At 43.1% G+C, this 15,811-nt stretch overlaps 1 protein-coding gene across 1 annotated transcript in view; it reads right to left on the bottom strand.

Moving 5' to 3' along the window:
• Nucleotides 1-15,811, bottom strand: part of PCDH15 (protocadherin related 15) — a 1,516,206-nt gene that overhangs the window by 1,108,079 nt on the left and 392,316 nt on the right. The window contains exon 5 of the mRNA XM_056530010.1: nucleotides 3,501-3,661. Within this exon, the coding sequence (XP_056385985.1) occupies nucleotides 3,501-3,661 (161 nt within the window). The remainder of the gene's footprint in view (nucleotides 1-3,500; nucleotides 3,662-15,811) is intronic.

The raw sequence follows: 15,811 nt of genomic DNA, 5'->3' as shown, positions 1-15,811 counted from the left end.
GAGAGGAGGATTTACGGATAAAGCCCTTTTTTAGATTCTCCTGGACGTATTCGGACATGGCAAGAGTCTCTGGGGCAGAGAGAGGATAAATTCTGCCCCGGGGTGGAGTAGTGCCCGGGAGGAGGTCGATAGGGCAATCATAAGGCCTGTGAGGAGGTAGAGTCTCAGCTTGTTTTTTGCAGAAAACATCCGCGAAGTCCATATAGGCCTTAGGGAGACCGGTTACTGGAGGAACCACAGAGTTACGGCAAGGGTTACTGGGAACCGGTTTTAGACAGTTCTTGGAACAAGAGGACCCCCAACACTTGATCTCCCCAGTGGACCAATCCAGGGTAGGGGAATGAAGTTGAAGCCAGGGAAGTCCAAGGAGAATTTCCGAGGTGCAATTGGGGAGGACCAAAAGTTCAATCCTCTCATGATGAGATCCGATGCTCATAAGAAGGGGCTCCGTGCGGAAACGTATGGTACAGTCCAATCTTTCATTATTTACACAATTGATGTAGAGGGGTCTGGCGAGACTGGTCACCGGGATGTTGAATTTGTTGACGAGAGAGGCCAAAATAAAATTTCCTGCAGATCCAGAGTCCAAGAAGGCCACTGTAGAGAAGGAGAAGGCAGAGGCAGACATCCGCACAGGCACAGTAAGACGTGGAGAAGCAGAGTAGACATCAAGGACTGTCTCACCTTTGTGCGGAGTCAGCATACGTCTTTCCAGGCGGGGAGGACGGATAGGACAATCTCTCAGGAAGTGTTCGGTACTGGCACAGTACAGGCAGAGGTTCTCCATACGGCGTCGTGTCCTCTCTTGAGGTGTCAGGCGAGACCGGTCGACCTGCATAGCCTCCACGGCGGGAGGCACAGGAACAGATTGCAGGGGACCAGAGGAGAGAGGAGCCGAGGAGAAGAAACGCCTCGTGCGAACAGAGTCCATATCTTGGCGGAGTTCCTGACGCCTTTCGGAAAAACGCATGTCAATGCGAGTGGCTAGGTGAATAAGTTCATGTAGATTAGCAGGAATTTCTCGTGCGGCCAGAACATCTTTAATGTTGCTGGATAGGCCTTTTTTGAAGGTCGCGCAGAGGGCCTCATTATTCCAGGACAATTCTGAAGCAAGAGTACGGAATTGTACGGCATACTCGCCAACGGAAGAATTACCCTGGACCAGGTTCAACAGGGCAGTCTCAGCAGAAGAGGCTCGGGCAGGTTCCTCAAAGACACTTCGGATTTCCGAGAAGAAGGAGTGTACAGAGGCAGTGACGGGGTCATTGCGGTCCCAGAGCGGTGTGGCCCATGACAGGGCTTTTCCGGACAGAAGGCTGACTACGAAAGCCACCTTAGACCTTTCAGTGGGAAACAGGTCCGACATCATCTCCAGATGCAGGGAACATTGGGAAAGAAAGCCACGGCAAAACTTAGAGTCCCCATCAAATTTATCCGGCAAGGATAAGCGTATCCCAGGAGCGGCCACTCGCTGCGGAGGAGGTGCAGGAGCTGGCGGAGGAGATGACTGCTGAAGCTGTGGTAGTAACTGTTGTAGCATAACGGTCAGTTGAGACAGCTGTTGGCCTTGTTGCGCTATCTGTTGTGACTGCTGGGCGACCACCGTGGTGAGGTCAGCGACAACTGGCAGAGGAACTTCAGCGGGATCCATGGCCGGATCTACTGTCACGATGCCGGCTGGCAGGTAGTGGATCCTCTGTGCCAGAGAGGGATTGGCGTGGACCGTGCTAGTGGACCGGTTCTAAGCCACTACTGGTTTTCACCAGAGCCCGCCGCAAAGCGGGATGGTCTTGCTGCGGCGGTAGTGACCAGGTCGTATCCACTAGCAACGGCTCACCTCTCTGGCTGCTGAAGATAGGCGCGGTACAAGGGAGTAGACAGAAGCAAGGTCGGACGTAGCAGAAGGTCGGGGCAGGCAGCAAGGATCGTAGTCAGGGGCAACGGCAGAAGGTCTGGAAACACAGGCAAGGAACACACAAGGAACGCTTTCACTGGCACTAAGGCAACAAGATCCGGCAAGGGAGTGCAGGGGAAGTGAGGTGATATAGGGAAGTGCACAGGTGAACACACTAATTGGAACCACTGCGCCAATCAGCGGCGCAGTGGCCCTTTAAATCGCAGAGACCCGGCGCGCGCGCGCCCTAGGGAGCGGGGCCGCGCGCGCCGGGACAGAACAGACGGAGAGCGAGTCAGGTAGGGGAGCCGGGGTGCGCATCGCGAGCGGGCGCTACCCGCATCGCGAATCGCATCCCGGCTGGCAGCGGAATCGCAGCGCCCCGGGTCAGAGGACGTGACCGGAGCACTGCCGCGGGGAGAGTGAAGCGAGCGCTCCGGGGAGGAGCGGGGACCCGGAGCGCTCGGCGTAACAGTGGCCAAAAATGCAATTTCCACTCAAAGGCAAAAAATGGCAGAAAAAACGGAAGAAAATGTTTTTTGCATTAAATGGGTCTGATTTTGTGGTCTGTATTGCATATGGGTAACTGTGTCTGATGTCTGCATTGAGTAGAGGCTTGATAATGGGGTCTGTATTGAGTGTGTGAGTGTGTGTGTGTGTGTGTGTGTGTGTGTGTGTGTGTGTGTGTGGCTAAGTCTAGGGCCTTAATTACTTGATTACTGCTATTACTGTTCAGTGCTATACATTTGCATAGCATTGATCAGTGATATCAGTGATCTACTTGAACAGCCTATCCTCTAGGGGTAAATGATATTAAAATATTAAACAAGAAATTTGTTCTTCTACAAGCAAAAGAAAATATGAAGTATACAACCAGGAATGTACATAGAGGTGAAAGACCCCCAATAAAAACGTTACTAGCACAGACCTGCATTTATAATCATGCTGTTTGCTACTAGGAACAGTTTTGATCAGTTTCTACTGCTTTAGTGTGATATTGATGATATCTAACTTGATTGACAATATTAGACACTATTCAGACTCCAGTATCTGAGCAATTGTGGACACACCTTTGCCCTCTTGGCCTCACGCATTAGAGGTCCTTTATTTGGCCTCTAATGCATGAATTTTATTTTAAACATCTACATGTTTATGCATTGTTGAGTGTTTGTTTGTTTATCTTTGCCATATATGTAAATCTTCTCCATAAAGATACTATTATCTTCTTTCTCTTTGAGAATCCCCAGTCCTATTTGTAAACTGTCCAGGCAGGACTTGGAGAAACAGAGAACAGATACTGCCCCACCTGACACAGGTATCTTAACTTCACTATTTGTAAACTGTATTTGTGATTCCCTGATGAACCGCTGTATATAATAAGATACACGGGGAAACGCGTTGGGATATACAGGTGTTCATCACAGGATAATTATGTATTTTTAATATTTTTCTGATATGTCTATAGATATTTTTGTGATAGGGTTCTTAACCTGAATAAATTGTTATATGAGCTTCATATTTTAAGTGTTTTTTTCTTTAATTTATTCCAAAATTATAACAAAAATATGTAATTATTTTCTCATTAAGCAACAGGTAATAAACTTACATCTCTGTCCAAGACTCTCCCAGTGCTGTTGAGATATAATATTTGTTTTATGGGATCTAGTATAACCCAGAAATCCGCATTCTCTATCAAGGTAAGTTGTATAGTAGGAGAAAGGCCTCCAGCTGTCCCTTTGATTTGCATATTGTCCACAATTATTGTACCTATAAAAGAAAGAAAATAAAAGTCATGTAGTATAGTGCATAAGAAGGAGTAAATTATTAGTGTGTTATTTGCAAATATCTATTGCCTCCTCTGTCTTTAAAATGTTGGTCACAGTTTGTTACCTGTTAAATATTCCCCAAGATCTCTGCTTTGTAATACCAAAAGGGGGGCTATCATACGGAAAATATTGTGACAGAGGAAGAATAGTGGAAAAGACTATTCTATAAATCTGTGCATAAAGCTCCAGTATAACTTGTAATTTATTAATGTAAATATCGGCTCATTCTTGGCTAAGTAGTCATGTGGGTGGTGCTTCCCAAGGATTGACAGCTATAAAGAGGGCTGTCAATCACTGAATACTACCACCCGCTTGACTACATAGGCAGAAAGAGAAAATTATCCAAGTGGTTTGTCCTACTAAGTTATTGACAGGTCTCTCCATGTGAACAGTCATACAAAGAGATTGCTGTCAGTCACTGAGTAGGACCACCCATGTGAGTACTTAGCCCAAAATGAGCAGAGACTTAGGGTGCGTTCACACGGAGTAAATGAAGAGTAACTCACGCTGAAAATTTTAAGGGCGAAATTTTTTTTTTTCGTGCGAAATTCACGGGAAATTCGCGAGCAATTCGGCGCGGACATGGGGGAGAAAGAAGTGAAGGGTTTTTCAGCCATTTCCACACAAATTGTGCAAATTCCGTGCAAATTCTGCGCAAATTGCGCACGAATTGCCCGCGAATTCCGCACGAAAACGATGTCGGGCGGAATTTTTTTTTATCATTGACTTCAATTGATTTCTGCTAGCGGATTCCGCTTGAAGAATGAATATATTCTTTCTTCATGCGGAACGGAATTCAGCGTCGGAATACTGCTAGCAGAATTTCCGCAGTGTGAACAGGCCAGCAGAAATAACATTAAAGTCAATGGGCAGAGGAGATGTGAATTAATATGGAGCGGAGAATTCAAGAGGAATTACTCGAATAAATTCCTCTTGAATTACTCCGTGTGAACGCATCCTTACATGAATAAATGACAAATTATCCTGAACATTTTCCACTAAACTACTGATCTCTGTTTCTCTTGAGATCAATCAAGACTCCCGGTATCATGAATAAAAGGGGATTTATTTCATAGGTATCTATACACATGGGTGATCCTTACACGCAAAGAGTGCAGAGTCACACTGAACTAAGGCATCCAGCAACTTTTATCATAACAAGCAAGCAGGCTACATTACAACTGATAAGTGGATAATGCTGTCAGCTCCTTGGTAAAGAATTTTATTGTCTGCTCAGCAACCCAGTACATCCAAGCTTCAATACCTTCAAGGTCACTAGCTAGTTTCAGTTTAACAGGGTGTGTACAGGACGCATTTTGTGATTATAACTACGCAGTAAGAAAATAGAAGCTTAAAGGGGTATTCCAGGAAAAAAACTTTTTTTTTTAGATCACCTGGCTCCAGAAAGTTAAACAGATTTGTAAATTACCGTATTTTTCGTCCTATAGGACGCATCGGCGTATAAGACGCACCCAATTTATAGGTGCAAAATAAAAAAAAATAAAGATTTTGAACCCAATAGTGGTCTTCAACCTGCGGACCTCCAGATGTTGCAAAACTACAACTCCCAGCATGCTGGGGAGTTGAAGTTTTGCAACATCTGGAGGTCCGCAGATTGAAGACCACTGCATAGGAGGTAATACTCACGTGTCCCCGCCGCTCCGGACCCGTCACCGCTGCCCTGGATGTCGCTCCATCGCTGTCGCCGTGTCCCCGTTGCTCCGCAACGTCTCTGCTGCCGGCCGGGTATCCTCGCTCTCCGTCGCCGCCATCATGTCGTTACGCACACTGACGCACGTACGCGACGACGTGATGATGAGGAAGGAGAGCACTGGCCATAAAGGGGATCCCTGAATGGAGAAGACACCGGGGAGGCAGGTAAGGTCCCTCCCGGTGTCCTGTAAGCACTAACCCAGCTATTCAGTCGGGCTGTCCGGGACCGCCGCGGTGAAATCGCGGCGGTCCCGAACAGCCCGACTGAACAGCCGGGTTAGTGTCACTTTCCCTTCAGACACGGCGGTCAGCTTTGATCGCCGCATCTGAAGGATTAATACAGGGCATCACCGCGATCGGTGATGTCCTGTATTAGCCGCGGGTCCTGGTCATTGATGGCCGCAGGGACCGCCGCGATAGGGGTGTATTCGCTGTATAAGACGCACCGACTTTTCCCCCCCAGTTTTGGGGAAGAAAAGTGCGTTTTATACGGCGAAAAATACGGTACTTCTATTAAAAAATATTAATCCTTCCAATAATTATCAGCTGCTGAAGTTGAGTTGTTCTTTTCTGTCTAAGTGCTCTCTGATGACACGTGTTTCGGGAGCTGTCCAGCGTACAAGCAAATTCCCATAGCAAACCTATTCTGCTCTGTGCAGTTCCTATGGGAATTTGTTTCTACTCTGGACAGCTCCCGAGACACGTGTTATCAGAGAGCACTTAGACAGAAAAGAACAATTCAACTTCAGCAGCTCATAAGTACTGAAAGGATTAAGATTTTTAATAGAAGTAATTTACAAATCTGTTTAACTTTCTGGAGCCAGTTGATATATAAAAAAAAGTTTTTTTTTTCCTGGATAACCCCTTTAAAATAAATAAAAGTAGGCACATCTCATAACTCCCACAACAATCTGCATCCTGCTTAGCATCTCCTGCTTAGTAACATGATGCCTGCAGATCAGGCTGTATTTTTAGTGTGAAAGGGTTTCTTTAAAGGGGTACTCCACTGGAAAACTTTTTTCCTAAATCAGCTGGTGCCAGAAAGTTTAACAGATGTGTAAATTACATCTATTGGACAGTTCCTGAGATGGACAGAGGTGTCAGCAGAGAGCACTGTGGTCAGACTGAAATGAAATTAAAAAAAGAAAATGTTTTCCAGGGGAGTACCCCTTTAAAGGAAATCTGTCAGCTGCAGTGGACATTCCAAACTTTTTACACTTTTTATTACATTTTATTCTAGCCAATCTCTTTAAGAATATTGCAAAACAAATTCATTTCTGTTCCTGTTTTCAACCCACTAGATTTCCCTAAAGACAATTAATTATATACTTGCTAAAATATTTACTGTTGCTATGCTTCAAATAAATTATATTTTTTCACAGTTTGAATCAGTAAACTCCTATTACAAAGTTTGCATTGCATCTTAGAGATGAGTAGAATTCTACAATGTTTTATTACACCTACAATTTTGTTTTATGACATTTACATTTTTTTTGTTATACTTTTATTTCCTTTTTTTATTTTCATTTATCTTTTAAATATATTTTACAAAAATTAGGCTTTTTTTTTTTAATTTATTTATTTATTTTTTTTACATATATTTCTGTGGTCAACACTTTTAGTCAAAACCAGGAGTGGATCCAAAACAGAAAAGGTGCAAATCTTTGCACTATAGTTTCTTATTCCCGGTTTTGGCTAAAATACTAACCAAAATACTACATGTAAGCCCAGCCTTATGCTTATGCTCCCCAGTCCCTAGCCATCTTTTCATGAAGCATAGCTGTACCCTTCTCCTTCAGATGCAGCCAATCCCTACCATAGAGCTTTTTAATATTTCATATCCTAAACCAAATGTATTCATTTGCTAAAAAATCATTACTCATCTTAAGTCACAACATATTTAAGCATAGTAAACCTACACATTGGGGGGCATGTGTCATTATTTGTGTATGGTAGAAGCAGTTTACCCCTTTTCCCGAATTCTAAATTATGCGCAGAAGCGCTAAATTTATCAATCAAGCACAATGAGCTTCATAAATTGCGGGTAAATATAGTAATATCCTCAATCCACTCGTTGGAAAATAGAATCGATGATTTAGAGCATTTTGCTATGTTAAGTCCAAGATGGCTTATATTTGCGCAATAAAAAACAGCTCTTGCGGCAAATTTTTTGGTGTAAAGGAAAAGTACGCAGTTAATAAATCCATGCATACTATAGATGTCACTCCAAGGTACCCTGATTCGGCCACATCTGGAGGACATGCTCTACCAAAACGTGTGCAAAAAAAATGCGCAAAAAAAGGGCTTGCGCAAAATTTTGCGCAAAAAAATACACACAAAAGAGGGGTAAAATCTTTGAGACATGTCCCCCACTGACACTATAGCCAAGAATAATATAGAAATATCAAATTTTATTGAGTGACGTACAGACATAAAAAATAATAAAAAATGGAGCAGCAAGCAGTCAGACTGCAAAATAGACTCACTGGAAAGTCTACCATATGAGTTGGATGACAACAAAGGAATCAAAAATCTGGGAATTTATTGCACATCAGTATCCATAAAGCTATATAAAATAATAGCATACATGAACCAATTTTTTTTTACTATAGTGCCCACTAAAATATTATTGCACACAATAAATTTCTACAATCCATACAAAAGGTACCGGAGGGGAAAAGGGGGAGATGGTGCGAGTGGCAATAAATGAATATAGATGAATATTGGGGAGATGGCAGGGCATAAACACAGAGGGGATATTGCCCAACCTTTATATATTGCCACTGTTTCTTTCACCCCTGCAAGGGCAGGTAAATATCAACCACTGACACCAGCATGCCTTACCCCCAATCCTGGAGTCACCCCAACGCCATTTCGCTAATCACGCTTCCTCAGGGAGTGGTTAAATGCACTTAGAAAAGACTATTTTTACACCCTTGGGCCAATAGAATGGAGAGATGCAGATTTAGAGGCGGGATCTGTTACCTTGATGCTACCGATGACCGGGAATGGCAGCCACCATGATTGCTGACACAGGGCATGCGCAAGAGCACGATGACGGGACGCGTCCGCCCATGTCACCGCGCTGATGTCTATTGACCCATTGTTAAGTGCCGGTGTCATGCGTAGGTAAAGTTATCTCAGGCCAAAATTGCAGATCCTGCCATAGGATCCCCACTGCACATGCGGAAAAAAAGAGAACAATAACCATGGAGCAACCATTTAATATTAATATATAAAGTGCACAGCGCATCTGGCCCCGGCTATGGTCAATCTATATATAAAACTCAACATGTGTGTGTGTGTATGTATGTGTGTATGTATGTGTGTATGTTCCAGCATCATTTCCAAACAGCTAAAGATATCAACATGAAACTTGGGGGCGGGGTTTATGTTTAAAGTCCCATACAAGTCAATGGGAAATATATGTTACTGCATAACTTCCAAACGGCTGGAGATATTTCGATAATACTTCTTCACATGTTACTTATATGTCCACTTGAAATATATGATAGCTAATTTAACCCTTAACTATCCCCATTTGTGAGGGTCAGGGTTTTTGTTTAAAGTCCCATGCAAATCAATGGGAAATGTATATTCCCACATAACTTCCGTACGTCTGGAGATATTTCAATACCTGGTACACATATTACGGGTCGGGATAGGAGGTCGGGATAGGAGGACGGGATAGAAGTACGGGAAAGGAGGACGGGATAGGAGGTCGGGATAGGAGGACTGGATAGAAGTACGGGATAGGAGGACGGGATAGGAGGACGGGATAGGAGGTCGGGATAGGAGGACTGGATAGGAGGATTGGGATAGGAGGACCAGAATAGGAGGTCGAGATAGGAGGACGGGATATGAGGACGGGATAGGAGGAAGCGATAGGAGGACAGAATAGGAGGACGGGATAGGAGGTCGGGATAAGAGGTCGTGATAGGAGGACGGGATAGGAGGTCGGGATAGGACGTCGGGATAGGAGGTCGAGATAGGAGGTCGAGATAGGAGGACGGGATAGGAGGACGGGATAGGAGGTCGGGATAGGAGGTCGAGATAGGAGGTCGAGATAGGAGGTCGGGATAGGAGGTCGGGATAGGAGATCGGGATATGAGGACAGGATATGAGGACGAGATGTGAGGACGGGATATGAGGTTCAGATATGATGACGGGATAGGAGGTCAGGATAGGAGGTCGGGATAGGAGGTCGGGATAGGAGGTCGGGATATGAGGTCGGGATATGAGGACGAGATATGGGGTTGGGATATGACAACAATATATGAGGGCGGGATATGAAGTCAAAAGCTTCCTCCTTTGTTGATTTTCCTCCACAACAAGGATTAGGAAGGAAAAACCGGGCAACACCAGGTGCTCAGCTAGTCTATATATATAAAACTCAATGTTTGTGTGTGTGTGTGTGTGTGTGTATGTATGTATGTTCCACAAAAACTTCCAAATGGCTAAAGATATTAACATGAAACTTGACAAACATGTTACTGATTTGTCAACAACAAACATAGGATAGGTGATTTAACCCTTACTCACCACCATTTGCCAGGGGCAGGGTTTATGTTTAAAGTCCCATACAAGTCAATAGGAAATATATGTTACTGCATAACTTCCAAACGGCTGGATATATTTCGATAATACTTGTACATGTTACTTATATGTCCACAGGATAGTTAATTTAACCCTTAACTACCCCCATTTGTGAGTGTCTGGGTTTTTTGTTTAAAGTCCCATGCAAATCAATGGGAAATGTATGTTCCCACAAAACTTCTGTACGGCTGGAGATATTTCAATACCTGGTACACATATTACGGGTCGGGATAGGAGGTCAGGATAGGAAGTTGGGATAGGAGGTCGAAATAGGAGGTTGGGATAGGAGGACAGGATAGGAGGACCGGGATAGGAGGACCAGGATAGAAGGACGGGATAGGAGGACGAGATAGGAGGTTGGGATAGGAGGTCGGGATAGGAGGACAGGATATGAGGACGGGATATGAGGACGGGATAGGAGGACACGGTAGGAGGATGGGATAGGAGGACGGGATAGGAGGACAGGATAGGAGGACAGGATAGGGGGTCAGGATAGGAGGTCGGGATAGGAGGTCGGGATAGGAGGTTGGGATAGGAGGTCGAGATAGGAGGACAGGATAGGAGGATGGGATAGGAGGACGGGGTAGGAGGACGGGATAGGAGGATGGGATATGAGGACGGGATAGGAGGACAGGATAGGAGGACAGGATAGGAGGATGGGATAGGAGGATGGGATAGGAGGACAGGATAGGGGGTGTGGATAGGAGGTCAGGATAGGAGGTCGGGATAGATGGATGGGATAGGAGGTCGGGGATAGGAGGACGGGATGGGAGGTCGGGATAGGAGGACGGGAAATGAGGATGGGATAGGAGGACACGGTAGGAGGATGGGATAGGAGGACGGGATAGGAGGACAGGATAGGGGGTCAGGATAGGAGGTCGGGATAGGAGGTCGGGATAGGAGGTCGGGATAGGAGGTTGAGATAGGAGTACGGGATAGGAGGACAGGGTAGGAGAACGGGATAGGAGGACAGGATAGGAGGATGGGATAGGAGGACAGGATAGGGGGTGTGGATAGGAGGTTGGGATAGAAGGTCGGGATAGATGGACGGGATAGGAGGTCGGGATAGGAGGTCGAGATAGGAGGACGGGATAGGAGGTCGGGATAGGAGGTCGTGATAGGAGGCCGGGATAGGATGTCGAGATAGGAGGTTGAGATAGGAGGTCAGGATAGGAGGTCGAGATAGGAGGTCAGGATAGGAGGACGGGATAGGAGGTCGGGATATTAGGACGGGATAGGAGGTCGGGATAGGAGGTCAGGATATGAGGACGGGATATGAGGTTGGGATATGGGGTTGGGATATGACAACAATATATGAGGACGGGATATGAAGTCAAAAGCTTCCTCCTTTGTTTATTTTCCTCCCCAACAAGGATTAGGAAGGAAAAAACGGGCAATGCCGGGTATTAAGCTAGTTAATAATATATAAACTGCATAATATATCTGGCCACATTGTGTAAAAAATATATACAGCATTGGAGGTGAGGTGAGAGAGACCCCAGTCTCATAAAGATTGTGCATAAGAAAATGGAAAGTCATCTATACTTAAGACAATATGTGAAATTAATATATGAATAGACAATATGTGTTTACCAATACTGGTGCAATGGAGTATATGTAACAAAATATGAAATCACTATTGAGTAAGTATGCAGACCAAATCATTATATCAGTGACAACAGGCAAAGTGAGTGAGGACACATCAAAACTAGTGAGGTGAAATACAGTGAATGTATATATAATACAATGGTGTGTATATAGATACAGCACTTTTGATAAAATTATGTCATCATCTTATACACACCATTGGATTATATATACATTCACAGTATTTCACTTCACTAGTTTTTATGTGTCCTCACTGACTTTTCCTGTTTTCACTGATATAATGATTTGGTCTGCATAGTTACTCAATAGTGATTTCACATTATGTCACATATACTCCGTTGCATCAGTATTGGTAAACACATAGGCCCAGATTTATCAACCCGTGTGAGAGAAAAAGTGGAGGGATTTTCCCGCAAGAACCAATCACAGCTCTGCTTTCACTTTACCTCAGCTCGTTAGCTGAGCTGTGATTGGTTGCTGTGGGAAAATCACTCCCCTTTTTCTCTCACACAGTTTGATAAATCTGGGCCATATTGTCTATTCATATATTAATTTCACATATTTTCTTAAATATAGTTGACTTTCCATTTTCTTATGCACAATCTTTATGAGACTGGGGTCTCTCTCACCTCACTTTCCTATGCTGTATATATTTTTTACACAATGTGGCCAGATATTTCGTGCAGTTTATATATTATTAATGTCTCATAGCTGTGGCCAGATGCACTATGCCCTTTATATATTAAAGGGGTACTCCCGTGGAAAACTTTTTTTTTTTAATTAACTGGTGCCAGAAAGTTAAACAGATTTGTAAATTACTTCTTAATCCTTCCAGTACTTATTAGCTGCTGAATACTACAGAGGAAATTATTTTCTTTTTAAAACACAGAGCGCTCTGCTGACATCATGACCACAGTGCTCTCTGCTGACATCTCTGCCCATTTTAAGAACTGTCCATAGTAGGAGAAAATCCCCATAGCAAACATATGCTGCTCGGGTCAGTTCCTAAAATGGACAGATATGTCAGCAGAGAGCACTGTGGTCAGATGTCAGCAGAGAGCTCTGTGTTCCAAAATGAAAACCATTTTCTCTGTAGTATACAGACACTAGTACTGGAAAGATCAAGATTTTTTAATAGAAGTCATTTACAAATCTGTTTCACTTTCTGGCACTAGTTGATTTAAAAAAAAAAAAAAAAAAAGTTTTCCACGGGAGTATCGCTTTAATATTCCATGGTTGTTCTCTCTTTTTTGCTGCATGAGCCGTGGGGAATTTCAGGATCTGCATTTATGGCCTGTGATATCTTTTATGGCCTTAATGACATCATGACGCAGGCGCTTAACACTGGGTCAGTAGATGTCGGCATGGTGATGTGGGTGGACGCATCCGGTCATCATTCTCTTGCGCATGCCCTGTGTCAGCAATCATGGTGACTGCCATTCCCGGTCATCGGTAGTGTCCAAGTCACAAATCCCGCCTCTTAATCTGTATCTCTTTATTCTATTGGCCCAAGGGTGTATAAATAGTCTTTTCTAAGTGCATTTAACCACTCCTTGAGGAAGCGTGATTAGCGAAACGGCGTTATGGTGACTCCAGGATTGGGGGTAAGGCATGCTGGTGTCAGTGGTTGATATGAAAGTTGGGTGAATGATTTACCTGCTCTTGTAGGGGTGAGAGGAACAGTGGCAATATACAGGTTGGGCAATATTCCCTCTGTGTTCATGCCCTGCCATCTCCCCAATATTCAGTGCCTATATTCATTTCTGGCCACTCACACCATCTCCCCCTTTTTCCTTCCGCTACCTTTTGTATGGATTGTAGGAAGTTATTGTCACATTTTTTGTTCGTTCATGTATGCTATTATTTTATATAGCCTTATGGATACTGATGTGCAATATAATACCTACATTTTTGATTGATTCCTATGTTGTTATCCAACTCATATGGTAGACTTTCCTGTGAGTCTATTTTGCAGCCTGACTGCTTGCTGCTCCATTTTTTATTATTTTTTATTTTTATATGTCACTCAATAAAATTTTATATTTCTATATTATTCTTGGCTATAGTGTCAAATTGTAGGTTTACTATTAGATGCTTTGTTTGACACAATGCCTTAATATTGGTCATGTATAAGCCCATATTTCTGGTTATAACATATGTAAGTAAGCAAATGACAAAAAGGAAAAGAGGTCCCACAGAAGGACGGCATATATGCATGAATTCATTTTTAACACTAATGTAGAGTAGGTGGTTAAACAATAAAATCAAACATTCAGTAATGGAATCCAAAATAGTGTGTGTTCTTTATATCAAAATAACCCGCAAGGCAAAACAGTTTAAGACAGAACAAAGCAACATAATTAAAAATCTCTGTGGTCTTTGTCTGCACATAACCCTCTTACAAACCTGTTTTTTACAGAGCCATTGTAGGGCTGCCATAGAGGTCCATGATCATACGGAAGTTTTTTTCATGCCTTAACACAAACTGAACAAATATGTTCAAGTGGCTTAATTGATATGACATGCAGAATAAAATGACATTTAATAAACTCAGAAATAAAAATAGGCAAGGTCAAACAACATGTATGCTTCAACTAAGGCCAAAAAGTCACCAACAATAAATGTATCTATTCAAATCATTACTTGTGGTAATTAGTGTAAAGTTTAAAGATGTTTGTCAAAATAAAAACACTCTATAGTTAATTAGTGTCCACAGTATTGGTATAAATAGCCAGATAAAAGAAGCAAATAAGCATGTCTCATGTAATTCTTGCGTCGTCCAACCCGTAATGGTCTTTGTTAGCTGCGACTACACTAGCAGACCTTTTTGCTAATTCTCTGATGTGCTTTCACCCTTTTGCCCTATTACATGCCTACACTGTGAGATAATCATGCCTGGCATTCCTTAAGGGTTTCTCTGTTGCCAAGTCACTTTGGGTGCTGGAAGAGCTCTATGTCCATGTCTCTGAGAACAAACTAAAACTAACATTATTTTATAAACATATAGTGAAAGACCTATTAGCTAGCCTCCCGTCTCTATCTATACTTGTAGGAACAGGACCTAGGTGTTCACCTCAATGATGACCTCTGCCGCCATGTGCTTCAGTGCTCCCACGGCTTCTCTCACTGCATTAAATTACAAAATAACATCTTCATACTACTAACTAGGTGGTATAAAACTCCTGAAGTCCTATTCCAACCTGGCTCATCTAAATCCAAATCATGCTGAAGATGCAATGACTCAGAGGGCGCACTAACACATATATGGTAGACTTGCCCCGTCCTCCAACCTATTTGGTAAGAAGTGGAAGATACTGTAAGTTCACTGCATAAATGTACCATTTTACTGCCTATGGATATTATTGCCTTAGCCCTACCACGCCCACACTTAGACTATCTACCAAGTCCTTGCCCACTCATATATTGGCAGATGCCAAGTCCCTTATCCTTCAAATGTGGTGGCACAAACACACCCCTCCAAAGCTCAATGGTTTGACAAGCTAAATCAGAACTGCAGAATGGAGAAATTGACTAACTGGCACTCCCTTACTCATGACAAGTGTTATTGGGACCGTGGCTTACCTACAAACCCCACACCTTAACCTTACGCATACTGCTCTTATATGCCCCCTAACAGTTCCCCCCTTACACCCATACTTGGCAAAGTACCGAGACATGTTACTGCCATTTTATCTCATAATTATAACTTCACAACCTTTGTTCAGTTTTGGTTACGTTACATGCTACCTATGTTATGATGATGCCTCTGGTATACATACTACATCATCAATGAACTTTGACATCAAAGTAGGAGTACTGCCACACCCTATACTAACTATCAATCTAGCTGAATATACTGCCGTCTCTTGACCTTTATGTATATGCTTGCATCGTCTTGTTTATTTAATTTTGTTTGTTTCAACCAGAGCAGCATATGTTTGCTATGGGGATTTTCTCCTGCTCTGGACAGTTCCTAAAATGGACAACAGGTCAGCAGAGAGCAATGTGGTCGTGACAGAAGAAAAATCCAAAAACAAAAGCATTTCCTCTGTCGTATACTGCCCCTAAAAAGTACTGAAAGGATTAAGATTTTTTTAATAGAAGTAATTTACAAATCTGTTTAACTTTCTGGCACCAGTTGATGTAAAAAAAAAAAAAAAAAAAAAATTGGCAA

Source organism: Hyla sarda, chromosome 7 (genome assembly GCF_029499605.1).
Source record: "Hyla sarda isolate aHylSar1 chromosome 7, aHylSar1.hap1, whole genome shotgun sequence".
NCBI lineage: Eukaryota > Metazoa > Chordata > Amphibia > Anura > Hylidae > Hyla > Hyla sarda.
This window is presented reverse-complemented; position numbering and strand designations above follow the sequence as displayed.